This window comes from Pristiophorus japonicus, chromosome 13 (assembly GCF_044704955.1).
Source record: "Pristiophorus japonicus isolate sPriJap1 chromosome 13, sPriJap1.hap1, whole genome shotgun sequence".
Taxonomy (NCBI): domain Eukaryota; kingdom Metazoa; phylum Chordata; class Chondrichthyes; family Pristiophoridae; genus Pristiophorus; species Pristiophorus japonicus.
In genome coordinates this window covers 159,848,843-159,876,330 of record NC_091989.1, presented here as the reverse complement: position 1 = coordinate 159,876,330, position 27,488 = coordinate 159,848,843, and the positions used below count along the sequence as shown (strand labels likewise).

At 45.0% G+C, this 27,488-nt stretch overlaps 1 protein-coding gene across 3 annotated transcripts in view; it reads left to right on the top strand.

Moving 5' to 3' along the window:
• Positions 1–27,488, top strand: part of LOC139278942 (early endosome antigen 1) — a 1,017,310-nt gene that overhangs the window by 225,860 nt on the left and 763,962 nt on the right. For all 3 annotated transcript variants that reach the window (XM_070898220.1, XM_070898221.1, XM_070898219.1), the window contains exon 7: positions 25,443–25,575. In XM_070898220.1, the coding sequence (XP_070754321.1) occupies positions 25,443–25,575 (133 nt within the window). The remainder of the gene's footprint in view (positions 1–25,442; positions 25,576–27,488) is intronic.

Here is a 27,488-nt window from a genome sequence, read left to right as displayed (position 1 = left end):
GTGTTTGTGCACAAATCGTTGCAGGTTGAGAAAGCAGTTAAAAAACCATACGGGATCTTGGGCTTCGCAAATAGAGGCATAGAGTACAAAAGCAAGGAAGTTATGATGAACCTGTATAAAACACTGGTTCGGCCTCAACTGGAGTATTGAGTCCAATTCTGGGCACCACACTTTATTAAGGATGTGAAGGCTTTGGAGAGGATGCAGAAAAGATTTATAAGAATGGTTCCAGGGATGAGGGTCTTCAGTCATGTGGATAGACTGGAGAAGCTGGGGTTGTTCTACTTATAGCAGAGAAGGTTGAGAAGAGATTTGATAGAGTTGTTCAAAATCATGCGGGATCTAAACAGAGTAGATAGAGAGAAACTGTTCCTGTTGGCGGAAGGGTTGAGAACCAGAGAACACAGATTTAAGGTGATTGGCAGAAAAACCAAAGGTGATGCGAGGAAAAGCCTTTTTACGCAACGTGTGGTTAGGATCTTCAATGCATAGCCTGAAAGGGTGGTGGAGGCAGATTAAATCCTGGCTTTCAAAAGGGATAAGTACCTGAAGGAAAAAAAAAATGTAGGGTTACGTGGACAAGGCGGGGGCGTGGGACGAACTGAAGTTCTCTTGCAGAGAGCTGGCAGGGCTTAGAAACATAGAAACATAGAAAATAGGTGCAGGAGTAAGCCATTCGGCCCTTCTAGCCTGCACCACCATTCAATGAGTTCTTGGCTGAACATTCAGCTTCAGTACCCCATTCCTGCTTTCTCGCCATACCCCTTGATCCCCCTAGTAGTAAGGACCTCATCTAACTCCTTTTTGAATATATTTAGTGAATTGGCCTCAACAACTTTCTGTGGTAGAGAATTCCACAGGTTCACCACTCTCTGGGTGAAGAAGTTCCTCCGCATCTCGGTCCTAAATGGCTTACCCCTTATCCTTAGACTGTGACCTCTGGTTCTGGACTTCCCCAACATTGGGAACATTCTTCCTGCATCTAACCTGTCTAACCCCGTCAGAATTTTAAATGTTTCTATGAGGTCCCCTCTCATTCTTCTGAACTCCAGTGAATACAAGCCCAGTTGATCCAGTCTTTCTTGATAGGTCAGTCCCGCCATCCCGGGAATCAGTCTGGTGAACCTTCGCTGCACTCCCTCAATAGCAAGAATGTCCTTCCTCAGGTTAGGAGACGAAAACTGTACACAATACTCCAGGTGTGGCCTCACCAATGCCCTGTACAACTGTAGCAACACCTCCCTGCCGCTGTACTCAAATCCCCTTGCTATGAAGGCCAACATGCCATTTGCTTTCTTAACCACCTGCTGCACCTGCATGCCAACCTTCAATGACTGATGTACCATGACACCCAGGTCTCTTTGCACCTCCCCTTTTCCTAATCTGTCACCATTCAGATAATAGTCTGTCTCTCTGTTTTTACCACCAAAGTGGATAACCTCACATTTATCCACATTATACTTCATCTGCCATGCATTTGCCCACTCACCTAACCTATCCAAGTCGCTCTGCAGCCTCACAGCATCCTCCTCGCAGCTCACACTGCCACCCAACTTAGTGTCATCCGCAAATTTGGAGATACTACATTTAATCCCCTCATCTAAATCATTAATGTTTGACGGCTTGACGGACCGAATGGCCTCCTTCTGTACTGTAACCATGCTATGTTTACAGGAAGGGCCACTGTGCGGCAGAATTCTAAAAGGACAAAGGGTGTTAAAAAAACAAGCCTGAAGGCTTTGTGTCTTAATGCAAGGAGTATCCGCAATAAGGTGGATGAATTAACTGTGCAAATAGATGTTAACAAATATTACGGAGACGTGGCTCCAGGATGATCAGGGCTGGGAACTCAACATCCAGGGGTATTCAACATTCAGGAAGGATAGAATAAAAGGAAAAGGAGGTGGGGTAGCATTGCTGGTTAAAGAGGCGATTAATGCAATAGTTAGGAAAGACATTAGCTTGGATGATGTGGAATCTATATGGGTAGAGCTGCAGAACACCAAAGGGCAAAAAACGTTAGTGGGAGTAGTGTACAGACCTCCAAACAGTAGTAGTGATGTCGGGGAGGGCATCAAACAGGAAATTAGGGGTGCATGCAATAAAGGTGCAGCAGTTATAATGGGTGACTTTAATATGCACATAGATTGGGCTAACCAAACTGGAAGCAATATGGTGGAGGAGGATTTCCTGGAGTGCATAAGGGATGGTTTTCTAGACCAATATGTCGAGGAACCAACTAAGGGGGAGGCCATCTTAGACTGGGTGTTGTGTAATGAGAGAGGACTAATTAGCAATCTCATTGTGCGAGGCCCCTTGGGGAAGAGTGACCATAATATGGTGGAATTCTGCATTAGGATGGAGAATGATAGTTAATTCAGAGACCATGGTCCAGAACTTAAAGAAGGGTAACTTTGAAGGTATGAGGCGTGAATTGGCTAGGATAGATTGACGAATGATGCTTAAGGGGTTGACTGTGGATGGGCAATGGCAGACATTTAGAGACCGCATGGATGAATTACAACAATTGTACATTCCTGTCTGGCGTAAAAATAAAAAAGGGAAGGTGGCTCAACCGTGGCTATCTAGGGAAATCACGGATAGTATTAAAGCCAAGGAAGTGGCATACAAATTGGCCAGAAATAGCAGCGAACCTGGGGAATGGGAGAAATTTAGAACTCAGCAGAGGAGGACAAAGGGTTTGATTAGGGCAGGGAAAATGGAGTACGAGAAGAAGCTTGCAGGGAACATTAAGGCGGATTGCAAAAGTTTCTATAGGTATGTAAAGAGAAAAAGGTTAGTAAAGACAAACGTAGGTCCCCTGCAGTCAGAATCAGGGGAAGTCATAACGGGGAACAAAGAAATGGCAGACCAATTGAACAAGTACTTTGGTTCGGTATTCACTAAGGAGGACACAAACAACTTTCCGGATATAAAAGGGGTCAGAGGGTCTAGTAGGGAGGAGGAACTGAGGGAAATCTTTATTAGTCGGGAAATTGTGTTGGGGAAATTGATGGGATTGAAGGCCGATAAATCCCGAGGGCCTGATGGGACTGCATCCCAGAGTACTTAAGGAGGTGGCCTTGGAAATAGCGGATGCATTGACAGTCATTTTCCAACATTCCATTGACTCTGGATCAGTTCCTATGGAGTGGAGGGTAGCCAATGTAACCCCACTTTTTAAAAAAGGAGGGAGAGAGAAAACAGGGAATTATAGACCGGTCAGCCTGACCTCAGTAGTGGGTAAAATGATGGAATCAATTTTTAAGGATGTCATAGCAGCGCATTTGGAAAATGGTGACATGATAGGTCCAAGTCAGCATGTGTGAAGATTTGTGAAGGGGAAATCATGTTTGACAAATCTTCTGGAATTTTTTGAGGATGTTTCCAGTAAAGTGGACAAAGGAGAACCAGTTGATGTGGTATATTTGGACTTTCAGAAGGCTTTCGACAAGGTCCCACACAAGAGATTAATGTGCAAAGTTAAAGCACATGGATTGGGGGTAGTGTGCTGACGAGGATTGAGAACTGGTTGTCAGACAGGAAGCAAAGAGTAGGAGTAAATGTGTACTTTTCAGAATGGCAGGCAGTGACTAGTGGGGTACCGCAAGGTTCTGTGCTGGGGCCCCAGCTGTTTACATTGTACATTAATGATTTAGACGAGGGGATTAAATGTAGTATCTCCAAATTTGCGGATGACACTAAGTTGGGTGGCAGTGTGAGCTGCGAGGAGGATGCTATGAGGCTGCAGAGTGACTTGGATAGGTTAGGTGAGTGGGCAAATGCATGGCAGATGAAGTATAATGTGGATAAATGTGAGGTTAGCCACTTTGGTGGTAAAAACAGAGAGACAGACTATTATCTGAATGGTGACAGATTAGGAAAAGAGGAGGTGCAACGAGACCTGGGTGTCATGGTACATCAGTCATTGAAGGTTGGCATGCAGGTACAGCAGGCGGTTAAGAAAGCAAATGGCATGTTGGCCTTCATAGCGAGGGGATTTGAGTACAGGGGCAGGGAGGTGTTGCTACAGTTGTACAGGGCCTTGGTGAGGCCACACCTGGAGTATTGTGTACAGTTTTGGTCTCCTAACTTGAGGAAGGACATTCTTGCTATTGAGGGAGTGCAGCGAAAATTCACCAGACTGATTCCCGGGATGGTGGGACTGACCTATCAAGAAAGACTGGATCAACTGAGCTTGTATTCACTGGAGTTCAGAAGAATGAGAGGGGACGTCATAGAAACGTTTAAAATCCTGACGGGTTTAGACAGGTTAGATGCAGGAAGAATGTTCCCAATGTTGGGAAAGTCCAGAACCAGGGGTCACAGTCTTAGGATAAGGGGTAAGCCATTTAGGACCAAGATGAGGAGAGACTTCTTCACCCAGAGAGTGGTGAACCTGTGGAATTCTCTGCCACAGAAAGTGGTTGGGGCCAATTCACTAAATATATTCAAAAGGGAGTTAGATGAAGTCCTTACTACTCAGGGGATCAAGGGTTATGGCGAGAAAGCAGGAAGGGGGTACTGAAGTTTCATGTTCAGCCATGAACTCATTGAATGGCGGTGCAGGCTAGAAGGGCTGAATGGCCTGCTCCTGCATCTATTTTCTATGTTTCTATATCCCTATTCTCTTCAGTTATTATTTATTATTGCTGTATCTCTTAGCATCTGATTGTTTCATCATTTTGGTCTTGTTGGCAAAGGAAGTTGCTGACTCTTGTAGGTTTATTCCTTATTGTTGATTAAAATGACATTGCATTTTATCAGTGACTGTGTAGCTGTAGTTATTAATGAACTCTTTCCCATCAGCCATGGATATTCCGATGGATATATCTCTCTTTTTGCAAGTTGTGGTGAAGGAGGGGCTTCAGAGGAATCATGATAAATGTGTGAGTTTACAGGTTGTATGCTCCATTTAGACAAGTATTTGTACTGACATTCGTGTCTCCAGGTCCGAAATGTCGTTTCTGGACCTGTCTTTCAAAACCTGTCTGTGTCAACTTAGATTCCCAAAAGAAACCGTTACTGGATCTGAACATTCCTGCTACCAGACTTGGAGACCACTTCCAGCACAGAGACAGTTCTATCAATGCCTGTCAAGTTTTCTGTTACTTTGAGCCTTCAAATGGCAGCCTCCTTCCAGGCAAGTGCAGGAGATCTCTCTCACATGTCCCAACATGTCCATAATTGAATGAAGTAGGAAATGGATGCATTATTTGCCAGGGTGAGGGATTTCATCACCATTCCCGTAAAAAGAAGCCAGCAACAAGAAAGAGTCCCCCACTTCTATTCTATAATAGTATTCTATAAGGCATCATTGGCTGCAATCTTCTGGACATTATGTGCTTATTTCAAATGCAGAGTCAACAATGCAGAAAAGATGCAGCGGGCGAAATTTCCCTTCGCCCGATTGGGGGCAGCAACCTGCCGGGACTTTTATCGCCCGGCCCGGAAGTCCCGACCCTGACACAGAATTGGGCTGTACGCCCCTCAAAGGCAGTAGAGTGCTGTCTTTGGTGCTCCACTTCCTTTGAGGGGCGTTCCTGGGGCAGTAGCGCGACGCTGAGCCCAGCCCTATGCGGATGCTCTGCGTAGCACTGATGTACTACAATGCCCCTCCCCTCGCTTTGAAGGGGGCGCCGCTGCACACTCTGCATGGCCCTTTGATGGTCCCCACTGGGCCACTAGCGACGCGTTAAACTGGGCCTGCAGCCTGGCACCCAAAATGGAGTGCCAGGCTGCACAATGTCAGCCCAGTCGAAGCTAGGGCCCCCATTGTCGGGCTGACCCAAGAGTCGGCCGACAAAAATGGCGGCCCGGAGCGCTAATGGTCTCCCCTTTAAGGGGTTCCCCGGCAGCGGATGTCCGCCAGCTTCGCAACCCACGAAGCATCCGTTGGTATCTGCCCACGCCAGCCTTGTGGCCCGCAGGACATTAAGTGGTCGGGGCGGTGAGGGGTCGGCGCGCATGGCGATGATGTCAATGCCAGTTGTGCGCCAGCCTGGGGTGCTAACCGCGGGGTGCGGCACTGCCGGGACAGCACACCACAAACCTCCGGGGCAATTTCCCGGGAGACGGTAGTGTACCCCGTCCCTGGGCGAAAGCACTTTTGCGCCCCTTTAGCGCCCCCACAGTGTCCCCATCCAACAGGTTTGTAGTGGAACATGCCTTTGGCATGCTGGAACAACAATACCATTTCTTGGACCAGTTGGAACTCTGCAGTAAAACCCAGTCTAAGTTTGCAAGATTATTGTTGCCTACTTTGTCCTCAAGAACCTTGCTCTGCAAAAGGGCCTAAAGATGGGGCCACCAAGAGAAGAAAGGCAACAATGGATTGCTTTTGGAGTGCTGATACTGCTGATACTGATCGGTACACATGGTAACCGATATGTGTACAGTAAGGTCCTACAAATAACAAGTGAATGAATGACTGGATATTCTGGTTTCAGTAATATTGGTTGAAGGTGGAATGTTGACCAAGGCACCAGGAGAATTCTCTGCTCCTATTCAATGCCATGAGTGTTTTACATCCTCCTGAGCAAGCATACAAGGCCTCAGTTTAACATCGCATCCAAAAGGTGACCGCTCTGCTATTGCAGGACTCCCAGAGTATTGCTTTGAGAGTGATGAGAGCTGCTGCAATTATCCTTGAATGGAAAGGGTAGCTTTGGTAGTTAGATGCCTTTTCATGACAGCAGCTATAATTGCTAAGATTAACACCTTAAGATGGCCCATTCCTCCAGAAAAGACTTTATGTTGAGAAATTCTTACAATGGACCGTTCTGGTTCTTTGAATGCTCCTTACCACACTGTAATTACTTTAAAATAATTCCCACCTATCTGTGACCAGGAAAGAACCATATGCAACAATTTGTGACAGCTTGGGGGGAAAGTCTCTATATTCGTTCCCGGGATGTAGCATTGCTGGCAAGACCTGCATTTTCTGCCCCTCCCTAATTGTCCTTGAGAAGGTGGTGAGCCATTGGGCCCGATTTTCCCCATGATTAACTCCAATTTTTTTTGGAGTAAGTTTTTTCTGGCGTAAATTTAAAAAATGCCATTTTCCCCAACAAAATTTGCTCTCGAGTAAGTCACTTAGGTTAGATTTTTTATACTTCAGTTTGTTTTCAAAAGGGGGGGGGGGTTCCCATACACTTACTCCACTTTTAGCCATTTATGCCATTTTGGCCAGCTAAAAGTTACTCCAAATCCACTTAGTCAGCATATGTGTCCAGTTCTGAAAATGTTGCGGGCAGTTAATAAAAGGGGGCAGGTAGGACCTGCACCAAGCACCAAGCAGCAAATATTCAATATAAAAGTTCAAATAACTACATAAAGATAGGGTAAACAATTGAACAACAATTAAAAAATTGTATTAAATCCTACCTTTAGTTGAAATCGGCCAGGGAAGGCAGCGGGCCGGGTCGGGACGGGGGGAGGGAGAGGCAAGGCTGGTCTCGGCGGCATCGGGAGGGGGGAGGGAGAGGAAAGGCTACAAAGTGCTTCACAATGTGCTGCTCGAAATCAAAGTCCTCCAGGTTGAGCGGGAAGATGATCTCACACACTGGGCACTTTTGGCTGTCAATGCTCTCCTCTCCGGTATCCTGTGAATTCTCCTTGCCATCCTGGCCCTGCACCAAGTCAATGCTCCGTCGAGCCCGTGCTGGCTCTCTGCAAGAGCACTTCAGCTCATCCCGCTCCCACGCCCTTGTTAAAAGGGCCACAGCCCATCTGCCACTAAAACTCACATGTCCCTTCATCACCTCCAGACTCTCTTACTCCAATGCGATCCTTTGATGTCAAAGTGTGCGGCAGGCCACTCAGCATGGGATAGGGTCGGGGTGCTTCGGCCCCTCCCACACAGCGTTGGGCTGCGATGAGCTACTGCACATTTGCGTACACTGTTGCGCGCATGTGCAGAGGTGCTGGCAGTGTTTGCTGCGCAGGACTGTAGCTCCGCCCCCCACCCCATGAGAAACGCCACGCCAGGACCCGGGACACACAGCAGAGTGGCCAGAATGGGGGCACATTTTTTCGGCGCACAAAGTCGGCGCATTTACGGTAAGTGCGTCGAAAAAACTGCTTGGGGAAAATCTAGCCCATAGTGCTGTTACGGAGGGAGTTCCAGAATTCTGACCCAGGGACTATGAAGGAACGGCCATATATTTCCAAGTTAGGGTGGTGTGTAACTTGGAGGGGAACTTGCAGGTGATGGTGCTCCCATGTGCCTGCTGCCCTTGTTCTTCTAGGTGGTAGAGGTCGCAGATTTGGGAGGTGCTGCAAAAGAAGCCTTGGCGAGTTGCTGCAGTGCATCTTGTAAATGGTACACACTGCAGCTACAGTGTGCCAGTGGTGGAGGGAGTGAAAGTTTAAGATGGTGGATGGGGTGCTAATCAAACGGGCTGCTTTGTCCTGGATATTGTTGGGTTGCTTGAGTGCTGTTGGAACTGCACTCATCCAGGCAAGTGGAGAGTATTCCATGAAACTCCCGACCTGTGCCTTGTAGATGGTGGAAAGGCTTTGGGGAGTCAGGAGGTGAGACACTTGCCGCTGAATACTCAGCCTCTGACCTGCTCTTGTAGCCACAGTATTTATATGGCTGATCCAGTTAAGTTTCTGGTCGATGGTGACCCCCAGGATGTTGATGGTGGGGGATTTGACGATTCTAATGCCGAATGGCAAGGGGTGGTGGTTCGACTGTCGCTTGTTGGAGATAGTCATTGGCTGGAACTTGAGTGGCGCGAATATTCCTCATCACTTATCAGCCCAACTCTGAATGCCGTCCGATCTTCCTGCATCCGAGCATGGACTGCTTCATTATCTGAGGAGTTGCGAATGGAACTGAACACTGCAATCATCAGCAAACATCCCCACTTCTGACCTTATGATGGAGGAATGGTCATTGATGAAGCAAAAGATGGTTGGGTCCAGGACACTGCCCTGAGGAACTCCTACAGCGATGTCCCGGGGCTGAGATGATTGACCTCCAATAACCACAACCATCTTCCTTTTATTGTGAACTATTAGAAAGGGTTACTCTCTTTGTCATGTATGAGCCCCCAAGTGGGTGATTGAAATCACACCATTTACAATGGCCCTGAATTCGTGGCCCCTGCGAGCGCGTATGCGCCCATAGGAGCCCTGCAAGTTCCGGGATTGGGCACGCACTGCGCATGTGCTTAAACCCGGAACTTGCGATCTGTCAAGAATCCTCTTGACAGATCGCACACATCCAGAAGTAAAGGGCCTCCGCTGGCAGAGAGTTGGACTATTTGCCCAACTTCTGCCGAGCGAATGCCCTTGAAATTCTTACGACTTATAAAAACTGGCCTTACGCCTGCTTTTATCAGCTTACTTCTTTTAAAGGACAGAAAAATAATTTTTTTGCAATAATTTAAATATTTAAAAACCTGAGAAATAATGTAAGTTTATTTTAAACCTTTAAAAATCTAAATTTATTGTTAAAAAATAATTTTTTGTTTTAAATAATTAATTAAATTCCATTTTGATTAATTTTAAAAATGTGATGTTTTCTAAAATATATATATATTTTAAGTGTTTGTGTATTTTAGGGATATATACGGAACTCACCATAAGTATGAATGGGAATAGCCCTACGTTGATTGGTTAGGCCGGCGCACGTGATCCCAGGGATCCATGCGAATCGCCTACGTCCTTTTACCTTTTTGTTCCCAAATAGATAAGAGGAACTCATCCAGTACAGAATCTTGGAATGTTAAACCAATCGCTCAAACAGAGAAGATTTAAAATGGTGACACTGCCTCAGATTATTTAAGCGATAAATCCAGAGAATTGGTTGCTGTTGTAGATCTAAAAGATGCCTACTTCTGTATTGTCTTAGCAGCTTCCAAGGTTTCTCGGGTGCAAGTTCAAGGAGCAAAGTTACTAGCACAATGTATTTTCCCTTCAGCACCAAGAGTTTTTAACAACATGCTTGTGTGTGATCACCTCACATCTCTGGATGTAGTGCATTTATGTCTATCCAAACTACTGACCCACCTTCAACCTCCCTTTTCTCTCCAAAGTCCTTGAACATGTTGTCGTCTACCAAATCGGTGGCCATCTTTCCCAGAACTCCAAGTTTGAATACCTCCATTCATAAGAACATAACATAACATAACATAAGAACGTAAGAATTAGGAACAGGAGTAGGCCATCTAGCCCCTCGAGCCTGCTCCGCCATTCAACAAGATCATGGCTGATCTGGCCGTGGACTCAGCTCCACTTACCCGTCCGCTCCTCGTAACCCTTAATTCCCTTATTGGTTAAAAATCTATCTATCTGTGACTTGAATATTTTCAATGAGCTAGCCTCAACTGCTTCCTTGGGCAGAGAATTCCACAGATTCACAACCCTGTAGGAGAAGAAATTCCTTCTCAACTCGGTTTTAAATCGGCTCCCCCGTATTTTGAGGCTGTGCCCCCTAGTTCTAGTCTCCTCTACCAGTGGAAACAACCTCACTGCCTCTATCTTGTCTATCCCTTTCAATATTTTAAATGTTTCTATAAGATCCCCCCTCATCCTTCTGAACTCCCAACGAGTAAAGACCCAGTCTACTCAATCTATCATCATAAGGTAACCCACTCATCTCCGGAATCAGCCGAGTGAATCGTCTCTGTACCCCCTCCAAAGCCAGTATATCCTTCCTTAAGTAAGGTGACCAAAACTGCACGCGGTACTCCAGGTGCGGCCTTACCAATACCCTATACAGTTGCAGCAGGACCTCCCTGCTTTTGTACTCCATCCCTCTCGCAATGAAGGCCAACATTTCATTCGCCTTCCTGATTACCTGCTGCACCTGCAAACTAACTTTTTGGGATTCATGCACAAGGACCCCCAGGTCCCTCTGCACCTCAGCATGTTGTAATTTCTCCCCATTCAAATAATATCCCTTTTACTGTTTTTTTCCCCAAGGTGGATGACCTCACACTTTCCGACATTGTATTCCATCTGCCAAACCTTAGCCCATTCGCTTAACCTATCCAAATCTCTTTGCAGCCTCGCTGTGTCCTCTACACAACCCGCTTTCCCACGAATCTTAGTGTCATCTGCAAATTTTGTTACACTGCACTCTGTCCCCTCTTCCAGGTCATCTATGTATATTGTAAACAGTTGTGGTCCCAGCACCGATCCCTGTGGCACACCACTAACCACCGATTTCCAACCCGAAAAGGACCCATTTATCCCGACTCTCTGCTTTCTGTTCGCCAGCCAATTCTCTATCCATGCTAATACATTTCCTCTGATTCCGCGTACCTCTATCTTCTGCAGTAACCTTTTGTGTGGCACCTTATCGAATGCCTTTTGGAAATCTAAATACATCACATCCATCGGTACACCTCTATCCACCATGCTCGTTATATCCTCAAAGAATTCAGGTTTCCGCCCCGCCACAGTACCGAAATGGCTCTAATCAAAGTAACAAATGACATCCTATGTGATTGTGATAAAAGTAAATTATCCCTTCTCGTCCTTCTTGATCTGTCTGCAGCCTTTGACATTGTTCATTATACCATCCTCCTCCGACGCTTATCCACTATCGTCCATCTGGGAGGGACTGCACATGTCTGGTTCCATTCTTATCTATCCAGTCACAGCCAGAGAATCACCTCCAATGGCTTCTATTCCCGCTCCCGCACCATTACCTCTGAAGTACCCCAAGGATGTTTTCTTGGTCTCCTGATTCTTATCTACATGCTTCCTCTTGCTGACCTCATCCGAAAACATGTCAATTTCGACATGTACGCTCACCACCTCTCTCGACCCCTCCACTGTCTCTTAATTGTCAGACTGCTTGGCCGTCATCCAGTACTGGATGAGCAGAAACTTCCTCCAACTAAATATTGGGAAGACTGAAGCCATTGTCCACCACCAACTCCATTCCCTAGTCACTGACTCCGTTCCCTAGCATCCGAGTCCATCCCTCTCCTTAGAAACTGCCTGAGACTGAACCTGATTGTTCGCAACCTTGGTGTTATGTTTGATCCTGAGGTGAGCTTTCAACCACATATCTGCATCAGCACTAAGGCTGTCTATTTCCAACTCCGTAATAACCCTTGGCTCCGCCCCTGCCTGAGCACATCTGCTGAAACCTTCATCCACGACTTTGTTACTTCTAGATTTGACTATTCCAACATGCCCCTGGCCAGCCTCCCACATTCTACCCTCCATAAACTTGAGGTCATCAAAAACTCTGCTGTCCATGCCCTAACTCGCACCAAGTCCCGTTCACCCATCACCCCTGTGCTTGCAGACCTACATTGGTTCCCAGTTAAGCAACGCCTCGATTTTAAAATTCTCATCCTTGTTTTGAAATCTCTCCATTGCCTCGCTCCCTCCCATCTTTGTAATCTGCTCCTGCCCTATCTGCGCTCCTCCAATTCTGGTCTTTTGAGCATCACCGGTTTTAATCGTTCCATTATTGCGGGTGTGCCTTCAACTGCCAAGGCCCTAAGCTTTAGAATTCCCTCCCTAAACTTCTCCGCCTCTCTTCCTCTCTTTCTCTCTTTCTCCTTTTAAGACACTCCTTAAAACCAACCTCTAAGCTGCCTTAATATCTACTTATCTGGTTTGATGTTAAATTCTGTTTGATAACGCTCCTGTGAAGAGCCTTGTGACGTTTTACTACGTTAAAGGCTATGTAAATACAAGTTACCGTTGTTGGATGACTGCTTTGTCGGAGCCTTTTAATAGATAATCAACAGAGTCTTAAGATCTAGGCTCCACAGTCCATTATGGAATGTTTTAACTGATGCCAAATAAGGCCTATTGAGGGAAAATCTCCAACACAACGCACCTTGGTGTGAGTACGAAGGAACACCAACCAGGAACCTATACAGTTGATCCTGGAGACTTTCTGGAGTTGCGTAGATTCCCTGATTTGTGATTTGTGTACCAATGGGGGCCACCGTGCCAATGGGGTCATGTCAGAATAGTGGTCCCCTGCAGTTTAAAAAAATATATATATTCCTGTGATGGCCAAGGCTTCAATTTCAGCCAGGATTCCCAAGTCGGCTCCATTTCCACCCTTGCTCAGTGAAGTGCACCTGGTCTGACTAGGTGTGCCACAACTGACCATATACTGGGTCCCACTGTAGAACTCGGATCCAGTAGTCAGAGAGGAATTTTGACTTTTGGAGTCCTTGCCATCCCATCTTATAGCCTTGATCATGCTTGGGGCTGGCTAAAGTTCTGCCCCTAAATTCAGCACAATGGTGCTGAAATTCCGGCCTCACCTGGTCTGTACGGAGTGCACACGGACCCAGCCGAGGCCTTGCAAAAGCCGGTTTTCGGGGCGCGATGCACATGCGCCAAAAACCTGCTTTTCCGATATGTCGAGATTTGTCTTGACAGATCGAACACTTCACTGCAGGAAGGCCATTCGCACGGCCGAAATTGGGCTATTTGCCCAACTCATGTCCAGCGAATGTCCTTCAAGCTCTTACGCCTGGTGAAAGCCGGTGCATAGCCTACTTTTACCAGCGTAAGAGTTTTAAAACATATAAAAATGTCATTTAAAAACACATTTTTATGTTTAAAAACCCTGTCCATTAAGGTCAGTTTTATTTAAACCATATTAAAACACATTTAAAAAAAAAAAAAAAAAAATTTTTTTTTCTAAAACATTAACTTTAATTTCAATTAATATTAAATATGTGAGGTGTTTTATTTATTTATTTATTATGTTGTGTTTGAATGCTTTCGGGGATTTTCTTATTGATAGTAATGGGAACTCGTGCAAACGGAGTTCCCATTATTATCAATGAGAATACTACATCGAGACTGGTTGTCCAGGCCCACGTGACTCCAGCTTGGACTTGCATACCTCGAAGACAGATCCCCATGCGATGCGCAGCGAATCTCGGCCTCCGACCAGGATCCTATGTTTCTCCGGGACCAACAAGTAGATTTGTAGATTTTTTTTCGGGTCGGAGGCGTTCGTACAAAGGAAGCCTCCGACCTCAATTTAAGGCCATTGTTGTAACCTGGCGTATTCAGTTCTCGGTCTTGTATCTGGACATTTGGTTGAGCTCCCGTTGAAGTTTCCTTAGGAATACACCAGAATGGCCACTGATTTTGGGACCATTTTTTCGATATTATTCCAAGCCACCCCAAGGAAAGCCTGGAGATTAGTTTGTAATGCTTCAAAATCTGATATCCTCTTTGCAGGAAGGGTCATGCTTTCTGGGAAGAAATTATCTATGGACACTATTTGGGGTTATTTTAGCTGAACTTACTCAGACAATAGACTCAATAAATCTCCTGTCTTTCAACTGGTATTGATGAACCAGGCCTCTCGGTTGGGAGTCACAGTGTTTTGCAAGGAATTCCCCGACGGCGGTTTCCACCACATTTGACAGTGGTGAAAGGATGTGACTCCTCAGGGGCGAGGGATAACAGTTACATCAACCACCTTCAATCGAGAGTGGTGATGCTGGCCCAGAACATGGTCAGACCCTGATTGAGAGGCGCTCAGTGTGCATCTGAAAAGGCTACAACACAGTGCTAAAGGGATATCATTCTAAACCAATCTATAGGAAGAAAATGTGCAGAGTTCTTTTTGAATTGTCTATCTAATATGTGCTGAGTCTAGAGAAATACTCGGTTTTTCTTCTGCTTTATAGTCCCAAAACGTGAACTTATAATATGTAATATAATTGGTTGTACATTTGAATGAATTGTACTCCTTTTTCTTAAAAACAAACTTGTTTTATATCTCGAAACATTGTACTCAATTAATTACCTTTTTGATCTGTAGTGATTGTTGCTTTTTTTTTCCTAAAGATTCCCTACTGAGAGATATATGTGTCTACTTACCATTTCTCCTTATTAAGATGGCTGAGATTAAGAACTCAAAGTGGGAGAATCAAAGCACTGTCCCATTTTTCTGCAGTGCACTGTGCTCCAATGTTTTGTATATCTTCACTGCCAGTTGCCTCCAAACTGCCTACAAACTCCAGAGAATAGTTGGATAGTAATTTATCTAATACGGAATGATTGATGATTGGCAACAACCTTTTTACAGCAGGTTTAGGGACGTATTCAACCAATATTGTCTAGGCAAAGATACTTTTTAATGTGCCTTCTCCTTAGTTGGTGGGATTAAAGACTGCTGGTACATTCCAAGATGGTCTTGAAGAATGGTTTCTTTACTGTGCTTTGCTCCTTACGGGTGATTCGATTGTGTGAGGTCTGGTACTTCAAAAAGCTGATGAGAATCTCTTTAGCAGCTGGGCTCTCTGCTTCCTTTCTAAGGTTTGCCAATTATGTGGCATTAGGAAGGAGTTCAGAGAGGCTCAGCAATTGATTGTGTAATTGTGAATAGTTTCAAGCTTCCTTTGCTGTCTGAACGTATTGTTCAATGTCCGTGGAAAGCTCTAAATTACTGGCACTGTTGCATATCGTGGGCAAAATACTGGCTTTGCAGCAAGATATGATTGCCACGGCAAAGTGGTTGATCGTATTTGTGCAATAAATGATCGTGCCAAGGTGCTCAGTCACATAAAGGATATTGACAACAAAGCCTGAGACTGAGTCTTTATGACTGCTGATATGGTGGACCTGATGGTAGATGATGTAACCAATTATTTCTTTGTCACTGCAGCTGAAGTCGTACAAACTGAAGCTAAAGCCTGCTTAACTGCTCATGCACTAATCAGAATTTAAAGTAACTGCAAAACTGTTGGGTAAAAGAGAAGGATCTTTGAAGCAATAGTTAGAGACCTCCTGCTTCTTTCCTCCTCCACAGAGGAGATTGGCTGGGGTGGGGAAGAGTATTAAAAAATGGTTTAGAATGTAAAAGCTGTATGTAATTTGCTGTGGAATAGGATACAGGTGGCACAGTTTTGTTCTGGGGTTTGTGCAGGGTAGAGGTTGAGAGGCTGATAAGAACAGTAGGGTAAATAAGATCAGAGTTAAACACATGACTCAAAGACTGGTGTTGGAGAAATGGGTTTTGGTTTGTGGGACACTGGCACCAGTACTGGAGTAAGAGAGAGCAGTTCCGTTCGCACGGGCTCCACTAAACCGTGCTGGGACGAAGGTCCTGGCGAATCAAATAACTAGGGCTGTAGAGAGAACTTTAAACTAATTAGTGGGGGGAAGGATTCAGCTGAGCAAAAATTTTAAAAGTCAAACAACAAAGAGAAGGCAATAGATCAGGGCAGCACTGGGGGAAATAAAAACCAGAGCGTGCAGGATATAAACATAAAGGTAAATCAGAAAGTGGGGTCAAAGCAGGAAAAAATGGTAAAAAAACAAATTTAAAAGTTCTTTATCTGAATGCACATAGCATTCGTAACAAAACAGATACAAATGGATATGATCTGATAGCCGTTACAGAGATGTGGTTGCAAGGTGACCAGGACTGGGAACTAAATATTCAGGGGTATTTGACAATTTGGAAGGACAGACAGAAAGGAAAATGAGGTGGGGTAGCACTCTTAATAAAGGATGGGATCAGTGCGTTGGGAGAAACGATATTGGCTCAGAAGATCAAGATGTTGAATCGGTTTGGATGGAGATAAGGATTAATAAGGGGGAAAAAGTCGCTGTTGGGCGTAGTCTGTAGGCCTCCTAACAGTAGCTACACTGTTGGACGGAGTATAAATCAAGAAATAATGGAGGTTTGTAATAAAGGAACGGCAATAATTATGGGCGATTTTAACCTTCATATTGATTGGACAGAGCAAATTGGCCAGGGCAGCCTTGAGGAAGAGTTCATAGAGTGTATCCGGGATAGTTTCCTTCAACAGTATGTTGCGGAACCAACCAGGGAGCAGGCTATCTTAGATCTTGTACTGTGTAATGAGACAGGATTAATAAATGATCTCGTAGTAAAGGATCCTCTAGGAATGAATGACCATAACATGGTTGAATTTCAAATTCAGTTGGAGGGTGAGAAAGTTGGTTCTCAAACCAGGGTCCTAAGCTTAAATAAAGAAGATTACAAAGGGCAGAGTTGACTAAAGTGGACTGGGAAAATAGATTAAAGTATGGGATGGTTGATGAGCAGTGGCAGACATTTAAGGAGATATCCCATCACTCGCAACATAAATATATCCCGATGAGAAGGAAAGACTATCAGAGAAGGGATAACCATCCGTTGCTAACTCAGGAAATAAGGGAGGGTATCAAAAATTGAAAACAAGGACATACAATGTGGCCAAGACTAGTGGGAGGCCAGAGGATTGAGGAACTTTTAAAAGCCAGCAACGAGCAACTAAAAATATGATAAAAAGAGGGAAGATAGATTATGAGAGTAAACTAGCAAGAAATATAAAAACAGATCGTAAGTGTTGTGTGTGGAGAAAGAGTCAGACTGAATACTGTGAACTCAAAGTAACGTGTGACCTTAGTCTTTTATTGCAGGTCTCCAGAGTGCCTCTCCAGCCTGTGAAGCCTTCTTAAATACCTGTGCTCCCAATTGGGACTCTGGGGAATGAGCCTTCTGGTGGCTGTACAGAGTAAATACAAGTCCACATATATAACAACATTCCCCGCACCCCCTCCCCGTCAAAGTCAATAGTGTAACTATTTACAATGTGAGTCGATCTGGGGCCCTTTTTGCCCTGGTTGATCATCTCAGTGTGAAAGCTGCTGTTGTTGAATCATTTGTTGGGCCCTCGCTGGGCTGCTGTGCAGCTGGCCTTGCTGGGCTGCCTGGTGTGTTGGGCCCAGCAGGGCTGCTGTGGATGATGGGTTCTGCTTCGTGGTCAACCATGGTGTCGGTTGCTACTTGTGTGTGTGTTGGGGGGTCAAAAAGGTAGGGCCCAAGGTGGGTTGCTCAGGGTAGTCCTTGAATCTGAGTTTGATTTGGTCCAAGTGTTCCCGGTGTATGAATCCATTTGAAAGTTTGACCCGGATCACCCTGCTCCCCTCTTTGGCCACTATGGTGCCGGGAAGCCACTTGGGACCTTGTCCATAATTTAAAACAAATACAGGATCATTGATTTCAATATTGCGTGACACATTTGCGCTATCATGGTATGCATTTTGTTGAAACCGCCTGCCCTCTACCTGTTCATGTAGATCAGGGTGAACTAACGAGAGCCTTGTCTTGAGTGCTCTTTTCATGAGCAGTTCAGCAGGTGGGATCCCAGTGAGTGAGTGGGGTCTCGTGCGGTAGCTCAGCAGGACTCGGGATAGGCGAGTCTGCAGTGAGCCTTCAGTTACCCTTTTCAAGCCTTGCTTGATGGTTTGCACTGCTCTCTATGCCCGACCATTGGACGCTGGTTTAAACGGGCAGGTGTGACATATTGATCCCGTTATGGGTCATGAATTCTTTGAACTCAGCACTTGTAAAACATGGCCCGTTGTCGCTCACCAGGACATCGGGTAGGCCATGTATGGCAAACATGGTCCGCAGGCTTTCAGTAATGGCAGCGGACGTGCTAGCTAACATTATCTCACATTCAATCCACTTGGAGTATGCGTCTACAACCACAAGGAATATTTTACCTAAGAACGGCCCTGCATAGTCGATGTGTACCCTAGACCATGGTTTGGAGGGCCAAGACCATAAACTTAGCGGCGCCTCCCTGGGAACATTGCTTAACTGCGAGCATGTATTACATCTGCGAACGCAGGACTCTTTAAGTCCGCATCGATATTGGCCACCACATGTGGGATTTGGCTATCGCTTTCATCATTACGATGCCTGGGTGGGTACTGTGGAAGTCATTGATGAAGGTGTCTCTGCCCTTCTTGGGGACCACTACTCGATTGCCCTACAGAAGGCAGTCTGCCTGTATAGACATTTCATCTTTGCTCCGCTGGAATGGCTTTATCTCTTCCTGCATTTCCACTGGGACACTGGACCAGCTCCCGTGAAGCACACAGCTTTTGACTGGAGATAATAAGGGATCCTGGCTTGTCCAGGTTTCGATCTGCCGGGCAGTGATTGCTCACCCTCAAATGCTTCCATAACCTTGGCTAGATCTGTGGGATGCGCCATTTCCACCGCCGTGGTGGGCAATGGCAGTCTACTGAGAGCATCGGCGCAGTTTTCTGTGCCTGGCCTGTGGCGGATGGCGTAGTTGTATGCGGACGACGTGAGCACCCATCTCTGGATGCATGCCGATGGGTTGGTATTTATCCTTTTACTCTCAGAAAATGGGGATATAAGTGGCTTATGGTCAGTTTCCAATTCGAATTTTAGCCCAAACAGGTATTGATGCATTTTCTTTACCCCATAGACAAACGCTAACTTTTTCAATCATGCTGTAGGCTCTCTCAGCCTTAGACAGACTCCTGGATGCATAAGCAACCGGTTGCAGTTTCCCGAAATCATTAGCTTGTTGCAATACACACCCGACACCATATGACGACACATCACATGCTAGTACCAAACGCTTACATGGATCATACAATACAAGCAATTTGTTTGAGCAGAACAATTTTCTTGCTTTTACAAAGGCATTTTCTTGGCTTTTGCCCCAAACCCATTCGCCCCCTTTTCGTAGTAAGACATGTAGTGGTTCTAGCAGGGTGCTGAGACCCGGTAAGAAGTTACCAAAGTAGTTCAAGAGTTCCAGAAATGACCGTGGCTCCGTCACGTTCTGTGGCCTCTGTGCGTTCTCGATTGCTTCCATCTTCGCGTTGGTGGCCCTGATGCCGTCCGCCACAATCCTCTTTCCCAGGAACTCCACTTCGGGCATCAGGAAAACGCACTTCGAGCATTTTAACCTGAGGCCCACGTGGTTGAGTCAACTAAGAACCTCCTCCAGGTTCTGCAGATGTTCGACTGTGTTCCGACCTGTGACCAAGATGTCGTTCTGGAGGACTACGGTGTGCGGGACCGACTTCAGTAAACTTTCCATGTTTCTCTGGAATACCGCCACCACTGATCGGATTCCAAACGGGCACCTGTTATAAACAAAAATACCTTTGTGCGTGTTGATGCAGGTGAGGCCCTTCGATGATTCCTCCAGTTCCTGCGTCATGTAGGCTGAAGTCAGATCCAGCTTCGTGAACGTCTTTCCTCCTGCCAGTGTTGCAAAGAGGTCGCGGCTTTTGGTAGTGGGTATTAATCCTGCAGGGAGAAATGATTGCTAGTTACTTTGTAATCGCCACAGATTCTGACGGTGCCGTCTCCCTTGAGGACTGGGACAATAGGACTGATCCACTTGCAGAACTCGATCGGGGAAATGATGCCCTCTCGTTGCAGCTGGTCTAGCTCGATCTCTACCCTTTCTCTCATCATGTACGGTACTGCTCTCGCCTTGTGATGAATGGGTCGCGCCCCCGGAATTAGGTGGATCTGCACTTTTGCTCCTTGGAATTTCTCAATGGCTGGTTCGAACAGCGAAGGAAATTTGTTTCAGACCTGGGCACACGAAGTGTCGTCAGCGGGCGATAGCGCTCGGACATCGTCCCAGTTCCAGCGTATCTTTTCCAGCCAGCTTCTGCCGAGCAGCGTGGGACCATCGCCCGGTACCACCCAGAGTGGTAGCTTGTGCACTGCTCCATCGTAGGAGACCTTTACGGTAGCACTGCCGATTACAGGAATCGTTTCTTTTGTGTAAGTTCTTAGTTTCGTGCGAATTGGAGCTAAGACTGGCCTTGAGGCCTTGTTGCACCACAACCTTTCGAAAGTCTTTTTGCCCATGATGGACTGGTTTGCGCCCATGTCCAGCTCCATTGACACCGGGAGTCCACTTAGTTCAACATTCAGCATTATCGGGAGACAATTCGTCGTGAATGTGTGCACCCCATGTACCTCTGCCTCCTCTATCTGAGGCTCTTTTTCGTCGTGATCCTCCTCTGCAACATGGTGGTTTGCAGGTTTAACAGGCTTAGCAGCTCGCCTGCATACTCGTTGGAGGTGTTCCATTGTTCCACAGCCCTTGCAAACGTATCCTTTGAATCGGCATGAATGGAAACGATGATCAGCCCCGCAGCGACAACAAGGTGTTAATGGCCTTGCATTCGTCACTCTTCATGATGGACTCTTGAGACATCTGCGGAAGTGTAGCTGCAGGTATGTGTGACCTGCCCTGTACGTTACGATTCGAAAACAACATCACTTTGTTCACAGTACTTGTAGCAGCACTTGTGTGCTGAGAGATTTGCTTAATATTGTCACTGGTGGCAATGAACGCCTGGGCTATCGTTTTGGCCTTACTCTAGGTTGGGATCTCTAGATTCAAAAGTTTGCGAAGTATGGTTTCGTGGCCAATGCCAAGTACGAAAAAGCCTCTGAGCATGTGCTCCAAATATCCTTCAAATTCACAATGTCCTGCAAGGCGTCTTAACTCGGCGACATAACTCACCACTTCCTGGCCTTCAGACCTTTTGTAGGTGTAGAACCGGTACCTCGCCATCAGAACGCTTTCCTTTGGGTTCAAATGCTCTTGGACCAGTGTGCACAAATCGTCGTACGATTTCTCTGTGGGTTTCGCTGGAGAGAGCAGATTTTTCATGAGGCCATACATTGGTACCCCACAGATGCCCTTCGTTTGGCAGCGCTCTCTTCCCCATCTAGCTTGTTGGCCACGAAGTATTGGTCAAACCGCTCCGCAAAAGTTCCCCAATTACCTCCCTCCAAAAATGTCTCCAGGATGCCCATTGTTCTCTGCATCTTTGGGTTCGCTATCTATATCTTGTCACCAGTTGTTGTGTATGGAGAAAGAGTCAGACTGAATACTGTGAGCTCAATGTAACGTGTGACCGTAGTCTTTTATTGCAGGTCTCCAGAGTGCCTCTCCAATCTGTGATGCCTTCTTAAATGCCTGTGCTCCCAATGAATTATGGGATCCCATGGGACTCCAGGGAATAAGCCCTCTGGTGGCATAACAGAGTAAATACAAGTCCACATATATAACAGTAAGAGTTTCTGCAGGTACATAAAAAGGAAAAGAGTGGCTAAAGTAAATGTTGGTCCCATAGAGGATGAGACACAGGAATTAATAATGGGGAGCAGGGAAATGGCAGAGACTTTGAACAAATATTTTGTATCAGTCTTCATGGTAGAAAACACTAAAAACATTCCAATAGTGGATAATCAAGGGGCTATAGGGAGGGAGGAACTTAATACAATCACTATCACTAATGAAGTAATACTCGGTAAAATAATGGCACTAAAGGCGGACAAGTCCCCTGGACTGATGGCTTACTTCCTAGGGTCTTAAAAGAGGTGGCGGCAGAAATAGTGGATGCATTGGTTGTAATCTACCAAAATTCCCTGGATTCTGGGGTGGTCCCAGCGGATTGGAAAACTGCAAATGTAACATCCCTATTTAAAAAAGGAGACAGACACAAAGCAGGAAACTATAGACCAGTTAGTCTAACATCTGTCGTTGGGAAAATGCTAGAGTCCATTATTAAGGAAGCAGTAGCAGGACACTTGGAAAAGCATAATTCAATGAAGTAGAGCCAACATGGTTTTATGAAAGGGAAATCATGTTTGACTAATTTGCTAGAGTTCTTTGAGGATGTAACAAGTAGGGTGGATAAGGGAGAACCAATGGATGTGGTGCATTTGGATTTCCAGAAAGCATTCGATAATGTGCCACATAAAAGGTTACTGCACAAGATAAAAGTTCACGGGGTTGGGGGTAATATATTAGCATGGATAGAAGATTGGCTAACTAACAGAAAACAGAGAGTTGGGATAAATGGGTAATTTTCCGGTTGGGAAACAGTGACTAGTGGCTGCTGCAGGGGTCGGTACTGGGTCCTCAACTATTTACAATCTGTATTAATGACTTGGATGAAGGGACCGAGTATAATGTAGCCAATTTGCTGATGATACAAAGATGGGTGGGAAAGCAAATTGTGAGGACGCAAAAAATCTGCAGAGGGATCATCATCATCATAGGTGGTCCCTCGAAACAAGGATGACTTGCTTCCACGCCAAAAAAAGGACGAGTTCACAGGTGTTTCAATGAAGGACCCAAACTACATCCTGAAGGGTGGAAGATGCCTCTGCGTGAATTTTTTCACATGGGGTGGCCGTTGCACACCAGCCAGCACATGGGCTTGACAGAGCTAGGTCTTGGTCCAGTGGCAAGGATTACCCAAGACAACTGGAGACCAACTCTGCTGCATGGACCTCGTGCGCACACGTATCGCAGTGTGGGCTGGCCCGTGCTGCCCCTGGCCCCGAACACGCGCCTTCCCTGGGCGCCAATCACATCCCTCTACAGTCTCTCGCCGCTCCTGCTGTATCTGCCCATGCTCCAATCACCGACATGGACCGTAATGATGTCACTCTTTACAGCCGTCGTCCTCCTGCACCAGTTCGCGCTGTACCTTGTACCACGGTCGCCGCTCCTCAAATGGCCCCGACCTGCCGCTGATGTTCCCTCGCAGGGCGGGGCCTCCACGCTGCCCGTGGCCACCGCTCGCCACTCCTTTTATGGCCCCGGATATAGACAGGCTAAGTGAGTGGGCAAGAATCTGGCAGATGGAGTATAATGTGGGAAAATGTGAGGTTATCCACTTTGGCAGAAATAATAGAAAAGCAAATTGCAATTTAAATGAAGAAAAATTGCAAAGTGTTGCAGTACAGAGGGACCTGGGGGTCCATGTGCATGAAACACAAAAAGTTAGTATGCAGGTATAGCAAGTAATCAGGAAGGCAAATGGAATGTTGGCCTTTATTGCAAGGGAGATAGTGTATAAACGCAGAGAAGTCCTGCTGCAACTGTACAGGGTATTGGCAAGGCCACACCTAGAGTACTGCATACAGTTTTGGTCTCCGTATTTAAAGAAGGATATACTTGCATTGGAGGCTGTTCAGACAAGGTTCGCTAGGTTGATTCCGGAGATGAGGGGGTTGACTTATGAGGATAGGTTGAGTAGGTTGGGCCTATACACATTGAAGTTGAGAAGAATGAGAAGTGATCTTATCGAAACATATAAGATAATGAGGGGGCTCGACAAGGTGGATGCAGAGAGGATATTTCCACTCAAAGGGGAAACTAAAACTAGGGGACATAGTCTCAGAATAAGGGGCTGCTCATTTAAACCTGAGATGAGGAGGAATTTTTTCTCTCAGAGCGTTGTAAATCTATGGAATTCTCTGCCCCAGAGAGCTGTGGAGGCTGGGTCTTTGAATATATTTAAGGCGGAGATTGACAGATTTTTGAGCGATAAGGGAGTAAAGGGTTATGAGGAGCGGGCAGGGAAGTGGAACTGAGCCATGATCTTATTGAGTGGCGGAGCAGGCTCGATGGGCCAAATTGCCTAATCCTGCTCCTATTTCTTATGTTCTTATTTTCTTATGTTCTTATTTTCTTATGTTCATTGGATAAGTCAGTCCAGGAAATGACAATAACATGGAAAAGGATTTTGGTGTCTGTGAATGTGAGTTAAGTATATATGTGGGTGATGTTGTGAAGATGAACGTTGGAGGTATTGTTTGTGTTTGGATGTGGAGTTTGAAGGTCAGTTCAGAATTGAGCAGGTCACCTAGTTTGATATTCTTGTACTCAGCTTGAATGTCCAGCTGTGAAATGTTGTGGAATCTGTGTAGTTTCTGGGGGTAGTTGAATAGGATGCTGATCTCGGCAGGAGAAAGTTCGAATTCATTCAGGACTCTGTGGCCAGGCACTTGCATAATGCAACAACAGTTATAAGGTCAAGGATGGTGACAGCGACTTAAAGTTGGATTTTAAGCTCTGTAGGATTGAATAAGTGGGTGTATTCCTACAGGGAGAGAGTAACCAATTTTTCTTTTAAAAGGCTGCCATATAAAATATAAGTTTTCAAGGTGGCTTTCTGTTGGATAGGATGTTCACTCGTGATGATACCAAATCTGACAAGGGTGTAAATATAGAAACAGTCAATTCCTTAAAAATACCACTCCAGAGACCAATTATAGGCATACAGTATATGAGGGCGTTAGCATGAACAAAATCTTGAATTCTTCAGAAGAATTGAGGCCATGAAGCGAGGTAGTTGGTTTCTTCTGCAGATGGACATGTGGAAACAGTAATTGGGCTTCCTCTTCAGGTGGATGTAATTGCTCATTGCACTTCTGACTTGCTACAGCAAGAGGTAATCCTTATTTTTAGTTGTTGTGATGTTGTAAGGGTGTGGAAGAACATTTTTTCACAAATGTGGATTAAGCTGCCATTTGTTTTCTGAAACCATTTATGATTGGTGAAGAAAGACAGTAACTTGTTTCACACTTTCATGGAAAGCTGAAGCATAACATTTTGTGGCCACAATACCTTCAGGTCATAAATATGAGATAATTGTTTGTCTGAATTTTCTATCTCATTTTAAAATATCATTTGGGATAACAGTTTGTGCTGAAAGGTTTTTAAATGTATAAACTATACGAATGACATTGTAGGAATACCATTTCATTAAGCTTTTGTGTGCTATTTTGTACTAATCTAATAACTAGGTTTTTATAATCCCCTATTTCTCAGATACCAGCTCTTTCTCTAACACTCTGTTTTATGCTGCAGCACAAACTCCAGTAAGATTTTGATGGAATATGAAGAGGTCAAGTCCCAGTTGGTGGCAAAAGAACAGATGATCCAAAGTTTACAGAACCAGCTTCGAGAGGCTGTTTATCTCCAACAACAGTCAAAATATGAGGTTGGTTGGAGTCTAGTGATGTGATCATTGAAACATAGTAGCTGGTATTAGCCATGAAGGAAATACAGAGAAAATATTTTTTTGTTGCATTCAGTTTTTACTATCACTTCCATAAGGTTTCTAGATCTTCAAATTCTTGTCTGTTAATAAAATGGCTATTTTGTCACAGTCTTAACAAGTCAAAGTACATTTTCATCATTTTGTACGAGAACTGAAGCCAATAACCATGTAACTGTGGCACTGAATCACCCTAGTGAGAGAAACAATTTTTTGAGGATATTACATTTCTTTATTTACTTCCTTGTATTCTCTAGTCTTACCAGGATGGATTTACTTTGCAGTGAGAGTGGGTGGATTGCTCCCAGGCTTCCACTGATGCTGCTGTTGTGTTAGCTCGAGCTAGCTCCTAAAAGCAGATGATGGGCAATTCTTCCTTTTATACTTTCCATCTTGCCTCTTGTGAAAAGATTCCTAGCCTCAACTTGGAGCCTTCCTGAAAGTGATGAAGTTGGGAACTTAGCAGAATAGGGGATTAAACTGCCATGTGCAGGCCTATCATGCTGTAATATCAGAAACATCCAATTGGGAGATCAAAACATTAACTATTCAGGTTTGAAACCTAATGCCATTGGTCTCAAAATTTGAAACACTCAGTGTTTCGTGACAAGTGCATAATTTTAATACTGTGGAAAAAGTGATGCACCTTGCGAAATAGAGTGCAGTTTTTTATTATTAAAATATGTATATCAACAAAAACTCATTTTATAACATATAACCAAATGTGTAAACAAAGTTATTTTGCAGTGATTACATCACAATTGATGAGCTTGGAAAATTTAGTTTTCTTAACCCTCCACAATTCTATGACCAGCTTCCAGCTTTGTGTTGTCAAACTGCCTGTCTACCTTCAAATCATGGATGAGCCAGAACTTTCTTCAACTGAATATCAGATAAAGCTGAAGTCAACGTATTCTGCCCTTGCCAAAAACTCCATACTCTTATTGCAGTCTCTGCTCCATCTATTGTTCACTTTGGTTGAACTAGATGGTGCACAACATTGGTGTTTCAACCTGTGATTCAAACCCCATATTCCTATTCATTACTAAGTCCACATACTTCCATGTCTGCAATGTTGCCTGCCTTTCACCTTGATAAAGAGAGGGAAAATAGATTATGAAAGTAAACTAGCACGGAATATAAAAACAGATAGTAAGAGTTTCTACAGATACATAAAAAGGAAAAGAGTGGCTAAAGTAAATGTTGGTCCCCTAGAGGATGAGACTGGGGAATTAATAATGGAGAACAGGGAAATGGTAGAGACGTAGAACAAATATTTTGTATCGGTCTTCATGGTAGAAGACACTAAAAACATCCCAATAGTGGATAATCATGGGGCTACAGGGAGGGAGGAACATAATACAATCACTATCACTAATGAAGTAGTATTCGGTAAAATAATGGGATTGAAGGTGCACAAGTTCCCTGGACCTGATAGCTTATATCCTAGGGTCTTAAAAGAAGTGGCTGCAGAGATAGTGGATGCATTGGTTGTAATCTACCAAAATTCCCTGGATTCTGGGGCAGCACCAGCGGATTGGAAAACCGCAAATGTAACGCCCCTATTTAGAACAGGAGGCAGACAAAAGGCAGGAAACTATAGACCAGTTAACCTAACATCTGTTGTTGGGAAAATGCTGGAGTCCATTATTAAGGAAGCAGTAGCAGGACATTTGGAAAAGCATAATTCAATAAAGCAGTCAGCATGGTTTTATGAAAGGGAAATCATGTTTGACAAATTTGCTGGAGTTCTTTGAGGATGTAATGAGCAGGGTGGTTGAGGGGGAACCAGTGGATGTGGTATATTTGGATTTCCAGAAGGCATTCGGTAATGTGCCACATAAAAGGTTACTGCA